General features: G+C 42.4%; 1 protein-coding gene across 2 annotated transcripts in view; it reads left to right on the top strand.

Annotated features, from left to right (window-relative positions):
• The window catches only part of DISP3 (dispatched RND transporter family member 3), a 278,254-nt gene that overhangs the window by 217,713 nt on the left and 41,180 nt on the right, over window positions 1-19,361 (top strand). For both annotated transcript variants that reach the window (XM_077457961.1, XM_077457962.1), the window contains exon 13: window positions 2,656-2,837. In XM_077457961.1, the coding sequence (XP_077314087.1) occupies window positions 2,656-2,837 (182 nt within the window). The remainder of the gene's footprint in view (window positions 1-2,655; window positions 2,838-19,361) is intronic.

Here is a 19,361-nt window from a genome sequence, read left to right as displayed (position 1 = left end):
CTTGCACTCCTCCACCTTCCGTTTGAACATGCCTCACAGGGTTTAGGTCTGGAGACATGTTTGGCCAGGCCATCACTTTTAGACCCCTTTCACACGGGAGGCGTTTTTTCAGATGCTTTAGCTCTAAAAATAGCACCTGTAAAGCGCCTGAAAAAATCCTCATCTGCAATCCCAATGTGAAAGCCTGAGTGCTTTCACACTGGGGCACTGCACTGGCAGAACGTCAAAAAAAAATTCCTGCAAGCAGCTTCTTTGAGGCGCGTTATGAGTGCTGTATACACCGCTTCTAAAGCGCCTTTGCCGATTGAAATCAATGGGCTGTGCCACCAAAGCATCTGCAAAGCGCCTCAGCAGCAACACGTTTAACCCTTTATTGTCCTGCAAGCAGGGTTAAATTCGCCTGAAAAACTACGCAAAAACAACGGTAAAGCATCGCTAAAACTAGCGGTGCTTTACCGCCGACACCCGAGCGCTGGCAGTGTGAAAGGGCTCTTACCCCCAGCTTCTTTAGCAAGGCAGTAACCGTCTTGAAGATGTGTATGGGGTCATGTTGGAATACTGCCCTGCGGCTCAATCCCTGAAGGGAGGGGATCATGCTCTGCATCAGTATGTCACAGTACATGTTGGCATTCATGGTTCCCTCAATGAACAGTTGCTCCCCAGTTCCGGCAGAACTCATGCAACACCAGTCCATAACACTCCCACCACCATGCTTGACTGTAGGCAAGACAAACTTGTCTTTGTACTCCTTAATTGGTTGTTGCCACACAAACTTGACACCATCTGAACCAAATACGTTTATCTTGGTCTCATCAGACCACAGAACATGGTTCAAGTAATTCATGTCCTTAGTCTGCTTGTCTTCAGCAAACTGTTTGTGAGCTTTCTTGTGCATCATCTTTAGAAGAGGCTTCCTTCTGGGATGACAGCCATGCAGACCAATTTGATGCAGCGTTCAGCGTATGATCTGAGCATTGACAGGATGACCCCCCACCCCTTCAACCTCTGCAGCAATACTCGCAGCATTCATACGTCTATTTCCCAAAGACAACCTTTGAATATGACGGTGAGCACGTTTACGCAACCTCTTTGGTGGACCATGACGAGGCCTGTTCTAAGTAGAACCTGTCCTGTTTAACCGCTCTATGGTCATGGCCACCGTGCTGCAGTTTCATTGTCTTGGCAATCTTCTTATAGCCTAGGCCATCATTATGTAGAGCAACAATTCTTTTTTTCAGATCCTCAGAGAATTCTTTGCATGAGGTGCTATGTTAAACTTCCAGTGACCAGTATGAGAGAGTGAGAACGATAACACCAAATGTAACACACCTGCTACCCATTCACACCTGAGACCTTGTAACACTAACGAGTCACATGACACTGGGGAGGGAAAATGGCCAATTGGGCCCAATTTGGACATTTTCACTTAGGAGTGTACTCACTTTTGTTGCTAGCGGTTTAGACATTAATGGCTGTGTGCTGAGTTCTTTTGAGGGGGCAGCAAATGTACACTGTTATACAAGCTGTACACTCACTACTTTACATTGTAGAAAAGTGTAATTTCTTCATTATTGTCACATGAAAAGATGTAATAAAATATATACAAAAACGTGAAGGGTGTACTTACTTTTGTGAGATACTGTATGCCTACAAGTTAAAGGATTATTTGTAAAGGGAATGTATAGTTTTAAAGTAATACAATTAAAAATGTATATACTGATATATATAGTATATGCATACATATAAAACTTTTTTAATTAATAGCACTGAACAGTGTGCCATGCTGTGCTTGTCTATCACTACAAATCGATTAATCAGCTAAAAAAAGGGGGAAATAAAATTAGAATATTAATAAAAATTAATATTTGGATGAATACTATAATTCACTTGTGTTTGTGAGACTCTAGTGGAAAGATCCTTGCAATTTCATTTCCAACTCCAGTATTGGGAGCCCCACTCTCTCTGTTGGACATTTATGCTGCTTTATAGATAATGCAGAAAGAGTTCTTAGCTCTGGAAACTCCCCAAACATATGGGAAGTTATTAGGGGTTATTTACTTAAACTGGAGAGCACAAAATATGGTGCAGTTGTGCATGATGGCCAATCGGCTTCTAACTTAAAAAAAAGAAGAAGAAAAGAAATGGGAAGGTGATTGGTTTCTATACAGAGCTCCACCCACTTTTGCACTCTCCAGTTTTGGTAAATCAACCCCATTGCATGATTTCAGCCTACCAGTCTTCCCCTATAACCACAGAACTCTCACCGTTTAATTAGGGCATTCTAAAGGTTTGTGCAAATCACAGTCCCTGAGGAACAGAATTATGCAACCCTGTCTAGTTGGTACCACTCTGTGCACGGAGATTTCTTCTCAGTCTCCATGGGACAATGGGGAGCCATCTAAAATAATCAGTTATTAGGAATGCTGCTCTCCTGAGGCTGACTCATTACGCTGTTTGCACCTTTTATAGTGATCTAGATCTTCAAGCCAATTATCCAGATTGTGTAACAGTCTCTCTGCAAGCATGGTCACCCTTAGCGCTAACCTAGCTACCCCGGTTTTATTATGTTGTTAGGGCTGAGAACTCAGAGAACGCTCAGGAGTGCAGAACAGAGGGTACCACCTTGTAAAATATGTGTTTTCGTTAATTGTTTAGGTGTATAAGATTCCTTACGGTAACTACACCAGGAAGCTGACCGCTTGTGTGTCCACCATAGGGCTGCAGAGTGACGTTTGTCCCAAGAAGTGGATGATCACCTCCTCAGCCTGCGACTCTCGCCGAGGGTGGAAATTCGACTTCAGCTTCTACGCTGCTGACAGGGAGCAGAATTACACCAGGTAAATTACCTCTTGGAAATCGCATCACAAGTAGTTACACAAAAACCACCACACCTTTTGCTAGTGTCTGTTAAAGTGTAACTCTAGGCATGGAAGGGAAGGGTTGGAATCAATGTCAGGTTTTTTATTGCTAGACAAAAGTTAAAACCAGATGCTGGATACAGATTCTCAATCAGTCAACTAATTGCATTGAGCTTAAAGTGGTTGTAAAGGCTGAAGGTTTTTTTTACCTTCATGCAATCTAAGTGTGCAGCTCCAAGCCCAGCCCATCTAAGCCCCTGTACACACGGTCGGAGATTTTGCCAACCAAATCCGTCGGATTTAGTCCGACGGATTGTGTCCGAAACTGTTGCATACACACGGTCGGGCCAAGTTGTCGAAAAATCCGATCTTTCAGAACATGATGACGTAATTTCGTTACGATGGGACTAGATTCAGGCTAGTAGCCAATAGCTTTGATGTAGGAATTTGATCTGAGCATGCGTGGCACTTGGTCCGATCAAAATTCTCTACACATGATCGGAATATGTCCGACCGGCCCAGTTGGTCGGGAAATATTTCCAACATGTTGGAAAATTGGGTCCGACGGATATTCCGATGGAATCAGTCCGATGCATACCACACACAGTCGGATTATCTGACGACACGGTCCGATAAGACGCATTCCGACGGATTCTCCAACCGTGTGTACAAGGGCTAATACTTACAGTGGATATAAAAAGTCTACACACCCCTGTTAAACTGTCAGGTTTTTGTAATGTAAAAACATGACACAAAGATAAATCATTTCAGAACTTTGTCCACCTTTAATATGACCTATAAACTGTACAACTCAATTGAAAAACAAACTGAAATATTTTAGGGAGGAATGGGGGAAGTAAAAACAAAAAACTAAAATAATGTGGTTGCATTAATGTGCAAACCCTTTTATAACTGGGGATGTAGCTGTGTTCAGAATTAAGCAATCCCATTCAATCTCATGTGAAAAAGGAGTCAGTACACATCTGCCATCATTTAAAGTGCCTCTGATTAACCTCAAATAAAGTTAGGCTGTTCTAGTAGGTCTTTCCTGACATTTTCTTAGTCGCATCCTACGGCAAAAGCCATGGTCTGCAGAGAGCTTCCAAAGCTTCAGAGGCATCTCATTGTTAAAAGGTATCAGTCAGGAGAAGGGTACAAAAGAATTTCCAAGGCATTGGATATACCATGGAACACAGTGAAGACAGTCCTCATCAAGTGGAGAAAATATGGCACAACAGGGACATTACCAATAACTGGATATCCCTCCAATATTGATGAAAAGACGAGAAGAAAACTGGTCAGGGAGGCTGCCAAGAGGACTACATCAACATTAAAGGAGTTGCAGAAATTTCTGGCAAGTACGAGCTGTGTGGTACATGTGACAACAATCTCCCGTATTTTTCATATATCTGGGCTATGGGGTGTCAAGATGGAAGCCTTTTCTTAGGAAGAAAAACATCTAAGCTTGGCTAAATTTAGCAAAAACACCTTTGAAGTCTCGCAAAAGCATGTGGGAAATGTGTTCTGGTCTGATGAAACCAAGGTTAAACTTTTTGGCCATAATTCCAAAAGAAATGTTTGGCGCAAAAACAACACTGCACATGACCAAAAGAACACCATACCCACCGTGAAGTATGGTGGTGGCAGCATCATGCTTTGGGGCCGTTTTTCTTCAGCTAGAACAGGAGCCTTAGTCAAGATAGAGGGAATTATGAACCGTTCCAAATACCAGTCAATATTGACACAAAAACTTCAGGCTTCTGCTAGAAAGCTGAACACGAAGTGGAACTTCATCTTTCAGCGTGACAACAACCCAAACCATACATCTAAATCGACAAAGGAATGATTTCACCAGAAGAATATTCAAGTTTTTGAATTGCCCAGCCAGAGCCCAGACCTGAATCCGATTGAAAATCTATGGGGTGATCTGAAGAGGGCTGTGCACAGGAAATGCCCTCGCAATCTGACAGATTTGGAGTGTTTTAGCAAAGAACAGTGGGCAAATATTGCCAAGTCAAGATGTGCAATGCTGATGGACTCATACCCAAAAAGACTGAGTACTGTAATGAAATCAAAAGGGTGCTTCAACAAAGTATTACTTTAAAGGTGTGCACACTTATGCAACTATATTATTTGAGTTTTTTCATTTGTACCTCCCTCCAGCTGCAGCAACCACCACAAGGCTGAATAATGTCACCCACCCTAGTAGATTGATAAACATAGCTTATGTGAATGCAAGGATACCTTTGGGCTATTTATATTGAAATATCTTACTGAAGAACCCTGTGCTATGTAGGGATAACCAAGGCCCGAAATTACAAAAAGGCAAAACCCTGAGGCAGGTAAATGTTGAATGGTACCAGGCTGTATCTTGGTTTATTATTTTTGTACATATTCTTCTTATGTCACTTATAAGGAATGTTAAAGGGTTAGTCCACATTTACCATAAATCTGCCTATGCAAGTAAGGGGGATCTGTACACAAAAACAAACTGTGCGACTTTGAAGTTGGATAATGCCCTTGCTATAGGTGTAGGCCATTTAGGTACTTCCCAAAGCCTGGCCAGAAAAACCCCCAGAGGGGGCATCGCCCCATCCTGCCTTGTTGATAGGACATTGCTGAGACACTTCTAGCCATTACTGCTTGCCCCCACAACCAAAGGAGCTAGATCTCAAACTCCTGCACATTTGTTGTCTACTATCTCCTCCATTGTAGCATCGCTGAGCTCAGAGCTAATAATACTAGGAGCCAATCATGAGGTTCTGCACAGCACAGTGCTGTCAGTCTCCTTCTGGTAGCTTCCTGATAGGAGAAAAGAGCAGACTGTCCATATTAGGCCGCGTACACACGGGCGGACTGTTCGCCCAACTTTGTCCGCTGAACAGTGTTTGGGCGGACAGTCCGCTCGTGTGTGGGCTTTCAGCGGACAGTTTCAGCGGACAGTTTGACGAACAAGGTTTTTCGGAATTTCCGAAAAACTGTCCGCTGAAACCTTGTTTCAGCGAACAGTCCCCTCGTGTGTAGGCTTGTTCGTCCAACTAAGTTCCGCGCATGCTCAGAAAGGATTTACACGCCGAAAGTTATAATGCAGTGTATAGGACGTCGTATTTTTCGTCCCGTCGTACGTGCCGTTCACGTCATCGCGCACGGTTTCAGCAAACTGTTCGTCCGTCGTGTGTGGCCATGTCCGTCCATGCTAAGTTTGAGCGGACTGTTTGCCGAAACTGTTTGACGGACAAAGTTGGGCGAACAGTCCCCGCGTGTGTACGCGGCCTTAGTGTTCTGATGCTCGTTCACTGCCCAATCACAGACAAGCGTGGGTCATTGATCATGCTATATGCAGGCTTATCAGTAAGTATCAAACACAAATTGAGTTTGCTTTGCTTGGATTTGAGGTTTAAGGAAATACAGTTTCAGCACACTTATAGAATACACTCATTTTCATTATATAAAGTGTAGAGAATGGTCTGACCACACAGATGCAGTGGCACCACAATCAATGTGTCCCGGGGGGCTATTGTATTTTAAATGTACCCCGGGGAAGGAGAAGGAGTATCTGCAATAAGGCCTGCTTCCCCTGCAGACACTTTGATCATTTCCAGCATGTTGAATTAAGCTGTTTATTTGGCCTCTCCATCCATCAGCACACTGCAACTCTTCTTTCAAGTGGTCTGTCTAAGATGTATCTCGCTTATTCCCAGGGCTGGATAGACGGCTCGGCTCAGCGCCTCTGCGGCCGGCTCTCGTATGATCCGTGTGCTTGGTATTCTGGTCTTGTCTGGGGAAGAGGCAGGCTTGTCTGTCTAAATGTATTATTTTTCATGGGCAGCAAACCTTTTTATGGACACCTAATTCTGTAACTGCCCATAATGATTATATTGTCAAATAGTGAGTAATTTTAATAATGATCATTTTTTTTTAATGCTTAAAACAACCCTCAAGATGAGAAATGTAGTTATACTTACCTGTGTTCATGCCGTTCAAGAACTACAATCACTGCTGGAATCCAACACTTCCAGCTACAGGCCTTCCATCACCACTGTGCCTGCACAATATATGATTTGTGTTCTGTTTTGTTTGTTCTAGTATTAACATTTAATATACAACAACAGATTTGAATAGATGGCTATCTAAGGACACATCAAAGCAGTAGTTATTTCCTTTCAAGAGTGAGTCATTTTTTTTACCTACTCCCTAATAAATTTTAGCTTGAAATGAGTTCTGTATACCACATTTTTTACAACAAAGGAGCAAAGGAGTCAGAGGAAAACGTGTGCAAAACGCTGACAGCTCCATCTGCTGGCCAAAAAGAAATACTCATAGCCTAAGAGATTAATTTTAATAAGGGTACCGTAACTTTTTTAATGTTTAAAACAAAAAATCCAACACTTCCAGCTACGGCCCTTACATCACCACTGTGTCTGCATAATATATGATTTATATTATGCATTCTTTGTTCTAGTATTAACATTTAATGTACAACCATAGATTTGAAAAGATGAAGAGACATCACAGCAGTAGTTATCTCCTTTCAAAAGTGAGTCATTATATTGACCCACTCACTAATAGATTTCAACTTGCAATTAGTTCTGTAAACCACATTGTTTTACAACAAAGGAGGAAAGGAGTCAGAGGAAAACATGTGCAAAAAGCTGACAGCTCCATCTGCTGGCCAAAAATAAATACTCTTTTACACAGACAATTTGCCTGTTCTGAAAGTTCTTACCTGGCTTAGGCTATCGCAATAATATATTCAACACCTTAAAAGTGTTTGTAAACCTTTGTTTTTTTTTTAATAATAAAGATGTCATGCCTTCTCTGTGCAATGGTTTTGCACAGAGCAGCCCCAAGACTCCTCTTCTAGAGTCCCCCATTGGTACTCCTGGCTCCACCCTTTCTGTGAGTGCCCTTAACGTTCTGTAAACCACATTTTTTTTCCAACAAAGGAGCAAAGGAGTCTGAGGAAAACATGTGCAAAAAGCTGACAGCTCCATCTGCTGGCCAAAAATAAATACTCTTTTACACAGACAATTTGCCTGATCTGCAAGTTCTTACCTGACTTAGGCTATTGCAATAATATATTCAACACCTTAAAAGTGATTGTAAACCTTTGTTTTTTTTTATAATAAAGATGTCATACCTGCTCTGTGCAATGGTTTTGCACAGAGCAGCCCAGAGCCTCTTCTTCTGGAGTCCCCCACTGGTACTCCTGGCTCCACCTCTTCTGCGAGCACCCCTAAAGTTCTGTAAACCCCATTTTTTTCCAACAAAGGAGCAATGGAGTCAGAGGAAAATACGTGCAAAAGGCTGACAGCTCCATCTGCTGGCCAAAAAAGAAATACTCTTTTACACAGACAATTTTCCTGATCTGCGAGTTCTTACCTGGCTTAGGATATTGCAATAATATATTGATAAAAAATACTAAAGCGCAAAAATGGATATAGGAAACTCAAACAGCTGAGAAATTACTGAATAATTAAGCTGGGATCATATTAAAGTGATCCGACACTACAAATATTGATTAAAAATTCCAGATGATGCGCTCTAATTAACTTCCCACCTAGTGCATCAGTAGTGTAAAATAAACGACGTGGCAATAATTAGAAAGCAAATGTGCCCAAATAGCACTTTTTTGAAAAAGTCACGTGAAGAGTGACGCAACGCATAGGCGGAGCCAGTGACCAGTGAGGCTGATGTCAGCAGTAGATGAGTGGTGAGTGTTTGTGACACACTCTAGCTGGCTGATTATTTTTACCTGGAAGTGCAGATTACCCTGAGGTTTTGTGAGTGGAACCTTTGCCTTTATACATTAGTTGGTGCATTTTATACACATTGCGCAATGATATGTGTCTCTGTCTTATTGCATGAGTCCGCATACAGGGAAAGCTGCCAGTGTTAATTTGAGAATCCAGCATATCATAAAAACCGGTCATAATTAATAGTGGTTTTGAGAGATTGGTACATTTATGTGATGGAATGAGCTGAAATAAGCCTAATTTGGAAGCTACACCAGGAGATTTGACATTTTATTTGTATCTATAATCTGTGATTTAGATGTATTGGACATTTTCCGTGATATTGGAGTAACACACATATAAGTTTATGTATTATCCAGTGTCTGCTCATCATGGTTTTTTTTTTTTTTGGAGCACGCTGATTGGAGTATACCAAGCACATCAACACTTTATTGATTTAGCACATATTTGATTAATTATTAAAGTGGGGTTTAATTAAAAACATTTTTAAAAGTCAGCAGCTACAAATACTGCAGCTGCTGACTTTTAATAATTGGACACTTACCTGTCCCAGGGTCCAGCGATGCAGGGGAACAAAGCCCTCCCTTATTCCCCGCTCTGCTCATGGCGCCGGTATTCTTACTGTGGGCACCCGGCTGTGGCTTCACAGCCGGACACCCACTGCGCATGAGCAAGTGGCGCCGCGCGCAGTAATACGCCGCACAGTCATCTGCGACAGGTCCCAGATGACTGTGCAGCGCAGAGGGGAAGTGATGTCACCAGCCTGGGCGCTGAAGGAGGCAGACTACGAGGGACCCCCTAGCAACAGGCATTTAGAGGTGAGTAAAAAAAAATTATTTTCCAATTATTTTTTTTCATTTTTTTTATTAATTTTAAGCTATTTTTTTTTTTTTTTGGGTGGCAACACCACCTTAAGCACTTTATTATATAATTCATTGTAGTATGCTATTATAATTAAGCACATAGCACTTCTGTAGGAAACTAGGCATGTTGCTTATTGGATTACTACTGGAAATTAGTACTTAGAACTTTATGTTAGCTATTTGGGCACATTTGCATTCTAATTATTGCCACATCGTTTATTTTACACTACTGATGCAATAATATATTGAACACATTAAAAAAGATTGTAAATCTTTGTTTAAATTTTTTTTTAAATAAAATAAAGATGTCATACTTACCTGCTCTGTGCAATGGTTTTGCACAGAACAGCCCCAAGCCTCCTCTTCTTAAGCCCCCCTCCGGTGCTTCTGGCTCCACCTCTTCTGCTAGTGCCCCCAAAGGAAGTTTCTTGTGCCGACTCGATCCTGAGCTGTGCTGCCTGCCTCTATAGATACAGACAGCGTGGCTCGGCCCTGCCCCCTGCTCCTTTGGTGTTGGATTTTATTGGCAGCAGCAGGAGCCAGCGGCTCCCGCTGCTCTAAATCTGCCTAGTGAGGAGGAAGAGAGTCTCCTGCTCAGCGCTGGATCCAGATCAGGCTCAGGTAAGTATGGGGGGGGGGTGATGCTGGGTGGAATCATTTACCCAGGGGTGTTTTACAATAAAGTGGTTGTAAACCTCATCAAATACAACAAAAGCATATCCCACTATACATGCTTCAATTAAGGGCACAAAAGAAAAAGGGAGACAACGTTGGGATCTCCAGCTGATTGACAGAATAAGCTCTATTGTCCCTGTGTGCTGTGTGAAGGGAGGACTGTCCCTTCCCTCCAATCAGCTCTCAGACCTCTCCTCACTGAGCTCCGCAGAGTGTAATTTCAGCTATGCGCCCCCTTTTTTTCTCAAAGCTCATACAAGCTTTATAAATTCTCAACTTGAACAGCTGTAGAGAAGAGAAGACAGCAGATAAACCGGTATAACTGTATGTGGTTTTGTTTAATATCCGTGTATCACCTGAGACCAGTCACGTCACTGGGAATATGTAAGCAACCACTTTAATACAGAGAATACAGAGAATGCATTAAGGTAAAGTGTCACTAAACCCACATCATAAAAAACTATTAATAAATGGTAGTTTACATGCTGCTCATACTCACTCAGTCACTATGGGATTTGTTTTCTGTATTCTACAAAAAACCTGGTTGATCCTCCTGTTCTCTATCTCCACCTTCTGTTCATGTCCCCCAATTTAGTTAGAAATTTTACAGCTGTGGTGGCAGCTCTGCACATGCTCAGTTTTCAGTGAGTTTCTATGCTGAGCATTTCCTCCCTATCACATCTGAGCAGCCCATGTGACTATAGAGTCACATGTGGGCGTTTACATAGTGGTAAAGGACAGCCCACTCCCTCTCTCCTCCTTCATGCCTGCTAACTAGCTAAACACAACAGGGATAGAATATCACATGTAGATTAATGGAGGCTTCACCTCCCTCTTATTCTAAGACACAGGCTGGAGGGGCGTGACACAACCTGCGACTGGCAGAAATCTACCCACACCATGTTTATCACAAGATTTGATTTTGCATATATATTTGTATGACAATTTAAAACAGTTTATTGATATGATTTATTTATTGTTACTCTGTATTCCAAGTACTAGAAGCCCCTCCTCCTTATGTTTCCCTGCAGACAAGCTGGGAGAGAGCTGGGTCATGTGACAGATGTATATTAATTAGGAAAAAAAGGTGTTAAGATGTTATTTTTATTAAATAATTACAGCGTCATCATCCACATACAGAAATAGAACTTGTAAATGTACACTGTAAATTAAATAAGGTGTGTTTTGTGTCACTTTATGGCTTTAGAACCAGTTTATATTAATTCACTGTATTTCTACTGATAATGAAGGGATTCTGTTTTTAGCAGTTTCAGCAATTAGCATAATTCAGGGAGATTTTGCATAGCCGAGTCATACTTGAAATGGGATTTAAAGTCAGTCTGTCCTATACTTATCTAATGTGTTTCAGGAGAAGAGTGCTCTGCCTTCTTCAGGGTAAGTGTGAACCATGGGGACTGCCAGGTCTGCTATTAGAAATCACAGGACCCAATAACAAAGGGCGTAACATAAGCAGGCTAAATCTAATCATGACTCGAAAGAATGCAAAACATGTACTGAAAACATTATTAGTGCTGTGTGCACAGTGAGGGCAGTGTGCAATACATATAAAATAGAATACAATTATATACAGAACTTAAAAATTTCCATTGCACAGCCTATCTGACAGGACCCCCCCCCTTCCCAGCCAAAAAGTAACTAAGCACATAGATGTATCAGTTGCTTTCTTTGCAACCTCAGCAGCACAGATTAATGAATAGGAAATGCTCTGAGGCTTCCTGCGGATTCACAAACTGAAACATAAGTAAAAACTGTTTACTATGCTTCAGTGATGAATGGACACAGGAATGATTGGTACTGATCACTCACTGTGTTCATTCAAGAAAGGAAGGAGCCAGTAAATTTGATATTTACTGGCCCCTTCCCTCGTTCTTAATCCTGAAACATCTCCCAGTAGCTGCCAGCGAGAGAGGAGAGGAGGGAAGACAAAAGTGCTGCAGGGAAGAAGAGCAAACGGGGGCCCAGACAGCAGATAGAAAGGGCGCATATGCAAGGAACAATCCCCCTGCAGTGCAGCCGGAAAAAGAGGAAGAGAAGCGGGCAGTAGACATGTTCATGACATGTTGCGTTTTGTCTTGATTCATTAATCTAGTTATTTTGTTTAAATCAAGTCGGTTGATTCATTCAATTCATATTTGGGATTTTCGAATTTACCGTTTTTTTTCTATTCGCAATGTTCAAATCGATACATTTTCAAATTGGTCAAAACAAAAATGTTATATTGTTTTCCATTTGAATGCAGCAAAGTGAACAAACAAAAGAAAAATCTTCATCAAATGATTACAGGGACTCTTTAACCACTTGCCGGCCACTGCACGCTGATATACATTGGCACAATGGCAGCGGTGGGCAAATGGGCGTACTTGTATGTCCCCTTTAATTGGTGGGGCTAGCGGGCGCGTACAGCGTGATCGTGCCCGTAGAACCCCCGGACTCGAAGTCCACCTGTATCCCGGCGATCGTGTCACAGAGCCTCAGAATGGGGAAGTGACTATGTAAAGAAGGCATTTCCCTGTTCTGCCTTGTGTCAAGACAGAGATCCACCATTCCCTGTCATCAAGATCAGTGTTCGCTGTCATGTGAGTTGAAGCCCACCCCTCCCCCCCACAGTTAGAATCACTCCCTAGGACACACTTAACCCCTTTATCGCCCCCTAGTGGTTAACCCCCTTCCCTGCCAGTGTAATTTACACAGTAATCAATGCATTTTTATAGCACTGATCGCTGTATAAATGACAATGGTCCCAAAATAGTGTCAAAAGTGTTTGATGTGTCCGCCATAATGTCGCAGTCACGATAAAAATCGCACATCGCCGCCATTACTAATAAAAAAATGAATAATAGAAATGCCATATAACTATCCCCTATTTTGTAGACGCTATAACTTTTGCGCAAACCAATCAATATATGCTTATTGCGATTTTTTCTTTACCAAAAATATGTAGAAGAATACATATCGGCCTAAACATTTTTTTTTATATTGGGGGATATTTATTATAGCAAAAAAGTAAAAAATCTAGATTTTTTTTTCAAAATTGTTACTCTTTTTTTGTTTATAGCACAAAAAATAAAAGACGCAGAGGTGATCAAATAGCACCAAAAGAAAGCTCTATTTGTGGGGAAAAAAAGAACATCAATTTTGTTTGGGTGCAACGTCGTACGACCGAATTGTCAGTTAAAGCGACACAGTGCCGAATCGCAAAAAGTGCTCTGGTCAGGAAGGGGATAAATCCTTCCGGGGCTGACGTGGTTAAATCACCTTTAGCTTAACAAAAACAGCATTATTTCGAAATGATACTCTAATAACACACACATGGGGGTTATTTATGAAAGGCAAATCCACTTTGCACTACAAATGCTCTTGAAAGTGCAGTCGCTCTAAATCTAAGGTGTAGATCTGAAATGAGGGGAAGCTCTGCTGATTTTATCATCCAATCATGTGCAAGCTAAAATGCTGTTTTTTATTTTCCTTTTGTGTCCCCCTCGGATCTACAGCGGCTTTATTTCCAAGTCCACTTGCAGTGCAAACTGGATTTTCCTTTCGGAAATAACCCCCACAGTCTTTGAGCGTTGTGTGGTGTTAGAATTTGACTGGAGTTCAATGTAAAATTTGATTCAAATTTCAATCTGAATTTCTGAAATTCAGATGAATTTTGTTACATTATTCGGAGCATTTGGTATAATTTGTTTATATTGTAATCAGGTATTCCGATATATCCGAATCTACGAATAAGGAAAAATTTGTCCAAATATTAATTTGGACGAAACGAACTGCACATGTCTAGCTGAGAGTGCTGCAGGGGGAGGCACAAGAGGCTCAGGGTCTACAATAAGACAGTACAGTGGGTCCTCCTGCTCAGCAGGTGCCTAGGCCCCCCTTTTGAACTGATTGTGCCTAGGCCCCCCTTTTGAATTGATTGTGCCTAGGCCCCCCTTTTGAACTGATTGTGCCTGGGCCCAGTACAGGAGGGCCGGTTGTACTGCCTTATCAGCGTCCCTTGGGAATACAATCAGAATGCTGGTTTTCTTGGTTTTTCTGAGCATTTGTTTGCGCCTTCATTGGTAATTAGTGTTGATTGGGGTGTTTTTAAGGTTCCAATTTTTGTAAAGAATAAAGTGGACATTTGAAACTTTTGTTGAAATTTCTTCAGCGCTCTATAAACAGATATTTTATTTACGTCACTGTGCTGCATTCAATATTTTACACTGCATTGCTTATTTATCCTGCAATCATTTTCTCAACAAGACATTTAGTGAACGGCTACTGCTACGTCTTGTACCAGCATGAAAGACCAAGGTCATTTCAGAAGTTCAGCCCAAGCAACACAAAGTTCAAGAGGACACATCTTACGCTCCCTGCTTTTCAATTCTGTATCGGAGAGAGAAATCTTGTTTTTCCAGCTTTGAGTGTCTTTCGAATTGAATTTTTAATGCGGGATTGATAAAACATTCATGGGCACTTTGCCGCTTTAGAAATGACAAAGTAGAAAGTAGGAAGAAACGTTCATTTAGATTTTGATAGTCCTGCTCGGAATTCGATCACATCTGTGTCTTTCATTAACATTAAACAAAAAAAAAGCCCCAGAGTTTCCTGTAAAATATCTGCCTAATGTGCTCCTCGCATCAAATTGCTATTTCAGGATAAAGAGCTTTTGCTAAAAGTTGCAAGTGGTTTATAATTAAAAGAAGATGATGTACTCAATTACCTCAAAGATTTGTTTAGATTTTTACTTCTGCTATGGTTTGCTGATATTAAAGCTAAACTTCAGCTGGAGAAAAAGCTCTTAGCTGAAGGTACATTTTCCAGATGGATTATGATTATTGTCTTGTTATGGAGCACCATGCATCTCTAGATATATGTTGACCATTATGCCTGATGTAGGGCTAAAGATGAACCTTTCCTACACGGGGTAGGTTCTTCTGGGCTACGCTAGACACTTGGGATGGGATCACTATATTACACATGGGGTACCCTTGTTGTGTTCCGTTTTCATTAATACCCTAGGACCGGGCTAAAGCTGCTGTGGGGGGAATGCTCAACCTTAAAGCGGAGGTCCACCCTAAAGTGGACCTTCCGCTCATCAGAACCCTCCCCCCCTCCGGTGCCACAATCGGCACCTTTCAGGGGGGAGGGGGTGCAGTTACCTGGATAATCCAGGTAACTGCACCCACTTCCGGGACAGCTCTCTGCGGAAAGGGGCGTAACTTACGCCCCTTTCCGCAAGTGCCCGCCCCTTCCCGCAAGTGCCCCGCTGCCTGCTGGGAAACACACAGCTCCCAGAGGCAGCGGGGAGCGTCCTTATTGTGCAGCGCAATTCGCGCATGCGCAGTAGGGAACCGGGAAATGAAGCCGAAAGGCTCCATTTCCTGATTCCCATACCCAAGATGGCGGCGGCAGCACCCGAGAGACGACCTAGCGATCGGCTTCGGGTGCCGACATCGCGGGCGCGCTGGACAGGTAAGTGTCACTATTTTAAAAGTCAGCAGCTGCAGTATTTGTAGCTGCTGGCTTTAAAAAAAAAAAAAAAAAACGCGGAGTCCCGGTGGACTCCCGCTTTAAGGTGGACCTCTGCTTTTAGAGATGAACGTATACCATGTACAATTGCACCATAACTGTTCTCCAGTTAACTCTTGGGTTCCCTGTAACAATGTACACCTTCTCTATAACTTGCATTTAGGAGGGACAATCTGAGCCTTGTCCACATCCACCCATTCAGTGTATCACCGCTACCTCACTCCCAGTATGGGGTCCCGCCGTGCACCCAGTGTGGAATCTATGCCTGCACTAAACTTCTGTACCTGTGTACAGGCTGAGGATCACTGTGGCTGGAGTCTGCTCCCACCTGCTCCAAGCACACACTTAATGACAGGCTGCTTGGTAGACTTCCGTTACCACGGGTAACCACTTATATCTGCTCACTGCACCGACTCTGGTACTGACACCTTTATACCCCACAGTGTCTAGTGACTGAAACTACAAACCATGTGGGTTGGTTACTTGGGGCGGCATAGTGGTTAGCACTCTCGCCTAGTAGTAAAAAGGGTCGCTGGTTCAAATCCCAAATCCCAATTGGCCCTAGTGTATGAATGGGGACCTTGGATTGTGGGCTCCTTGAGGGTAGGGACCAATGTGAGTGTGCAAAGTACAGGGATAGGGACAATTGTAGACACTCACTCAGGATGGACTGGTGTCTTTATTCAACCTTACTAAGTATGTAAGTATGTAACTTGCATTACACCGATTGAGTAACTTCAGACCAAGCGGGAACAAAGTTTCAAAGCTTTACTTAGAAAAATGCAAAATGAATAGCTCAAATTCCAACATGCAAAAACAAAACTTTTCCTACATCCCTACTCCTAACTCAGGTTGTGTGCTGCCCCGGAATACCTGCAAAGGTAGAGTTCATGTACAAAGAATAGGATCTATTAGTGGCATTTCCCAGTGTTGGAATCTTGGGGATGAACGCCAGGTCCTGATGACTTTCTAGATGACGGCAGTGGCAAGCAACATTCTTCTGCTCCTCCGATCGTCAGCTCTCTAATCTTTTCCATTAGGAGGTTTTCTTATAGGCTCTGGACCTTTCTGTTCAGGGGCAGGGGGGAGGGGGGCTCTCTGCTCTGGACCACTTTCCCTCTTTTATATAATAAGGTCAGTGGGTCGGACCTAAAGATAACCCTCCCAAAACTGAAAAAAACGAAATAGGCATTAACTCTTACCTTCCCGTTCAGGGCAGCATCTAACTAACGTAAATTCCACCCACTTACATGCCCAATAACCGTCCTCTGCTGTGCTAATTCTGGCCCCTTGGGACCAGTATCTCCACTCTACACAAGCCAAGCTTCCAGCATGGTCCAGATATCACGCCCAAGGAGTAAAGACTACAAAGTAGAAGATTCAGAAATTCTGTATTTGCTGCCACCTGGTCTTGTTTCTTTGAAATGACAGATGGCAGTCACATAATATTGTATATTAGGGGTTGTGCACTAAACGCATGCCAATAGTAGCCTAGTCAGTTCCATGATCCATAAAGTCCAAATGAGGCATCCAATAGGTAAAGTGAAAGGATCATGTAGCTCTGCTGTTATATCAGCTGTTATACATCTCTAGTGAAAGTAGAGAAGAACATGGAAGGCACTGGTGTGTTAAAATGGAAGATTTTAAAGGTATGTTTTTCCAGGTATGGGTATTTTATAAATGATTTGATTAGTCCAGCTTGGACCAATTCAACATGTATATTGTATATACCATTTCTTGCCCATTGCCCCTGTAAGCTGGAAACCACAGAAATAGACACCACCACTACTCCAGTGGTCTCCACTTGCTTCTGGGTCCCGTGCTGAGTACTTCCTGAGTTCCGAATGCAGCAGACACTGCAAATAGAGCTGTCATACGAACAATGGGAGCATATCTTTACTATATCACATAAAGGTTCCATCAATGTCACGATCCAAAAAAATAATTACAAAACCATTTCTCATTGGTACCGAACACCAGCCCTGCTCCACAAATACAACCCTGACATTTCGGACAGATGCTAGAGATGCTTCAGGGAGCAGGGTACTCTCCTACACATATGGTGGGCATGCCCACTAATACAACCATTCTGGGCCCAGGTTCATGAAACGACGACACAAATCTACACATACCCTCTAGAGCACACTCCAGCCCAATTTATACTTCATCATTCCATGCAAACATATCGCAAGTCTTTGGTTATTCATACAATCAATGCAGCCAAACTCTGCATTCTGACACACTGGGGTTCCCCCCAAAAACCAACTGTTGCTGAATGGCTTAAACGCATTGGAAAAATTGCAGAAATGGAGGAGCTGATTTATATAGCCAGAGACATACCTAAATTCTCATGCGTGTGGGCTTGTTAGACCCATTTCACAACCACAGACAGATACAAGAACTTGAAACTTGATGAAAATAGACCATGCTAACCCCCCAAACTGAATGGTTTATTCATGCTTATGATCCCCTAATCAATACTTGAAGTTTGGGTTGTGACGACGGGCCTCCCTCCCCAAGGGACGAGTCTGAGATGTCCTTCGCCATGGCGAGGCACCATTCGATGATATATGTTGTGACCATAGATCACAAATGCTTTAATACGCGTCTTTACCGTAGACTAAGTAAGATGACTATACCTAGGATGGAGACTGAGGAGGTAACACCTTCACTACCCACCCCCCTCAAACAACCTTCTCTTTCCATCTTCCCCCTCCCTTAAAACCCTTCCTTTTTATACAACCCCTGGCTTTCCTTATTCCCTTACACCATATTTTCTCTTTTTATCTTATCGTCTTACATCAATAAGTACCCCCGAGTGAGTAACCCCTAGAATAGACAACATTCTCTCTGGGACTCATAAAACAACTCAACAGTAAGGATGAGCCGAATACCCCCCTGTTCGGTTCGCACCAGAACCTGCGAACAGACCTAAACTTAGTGTGAACTTTAGAACCCTATTAAAGTCTATGGGACTCGAACGTTCAAAATCTAAAGTGATAATTTTAAAGGCTAATATGCAAGTTATTGTCCTAAAAAGTGTTTGTGGACCTGGGTCCTGCCCCAGGGGACATGGATCAATGCAAAAAAAGGTTTTAAAAACTGCATTTTTTTCAGGAGCAGTGATTTTTATAATGATTAAAGTGAAACAATAAAAGTGTAATATTCCTTTAAATTTCGTACCTGGGGGGTGTCTATAGTATGCCTGCGAAGGGGCGCATGTTTCCCGTGCTTAGAACTGTCCCTGCACAAAGTGTCATTTCGCAAGGAAAAAAAGTCTTTTAAAATCACTTTGAATTGTTGGCTCCCATAATACAGAGAACACTCAATGAGTGTTCTCTGTATTACAGAGCCGACAATTCATTCATTGATTTAAAAAAAAAAACGTGGGGTTCCCCTAAATTCAATTACCAGGCCCTTCAGGTCTGGTATGGATATTAAGTGGAACCCCGCGTCAAATTAAAAAAAAATTGACGTGAGGATCCCCCTAAATATGCATACCAGACCCTTTAGGTCTGGTATGGATATTAAGGGGAACTCCGCATCAAATAAAAAAAAAATTGATGTGGGGTCCCCCTAAAAATCCATACCAGACCCTTTATCCGAGTACGCAACCTGGCAGGCCACAGGAAAAGAGGGGGGGACGAGCGAGCGCCCCCCCTGAACCGTACCAGGAC

The sequence above is a fragment of the Lithobates pipiens genome, unplaced genomic scaffold (genome assembly GCF_037356315.1).
Source record: "Lithobates pipiens isolate NorthernLeopardFrog02 unplaced genomic scaffold, aLitPip1_a1.2 Scaffold_27, whole genome shotgun sequence".
Taxonomy (NCBI): domain Eukaryota; kingdom Metazoa; phylum Chordata; class Amphibia; order Anura; family Ranidae; genus Lithobates; species Lithobates pipiens.
This window is presented reverse-complemented; position numbering and strand designations above follow the sequence as displayed.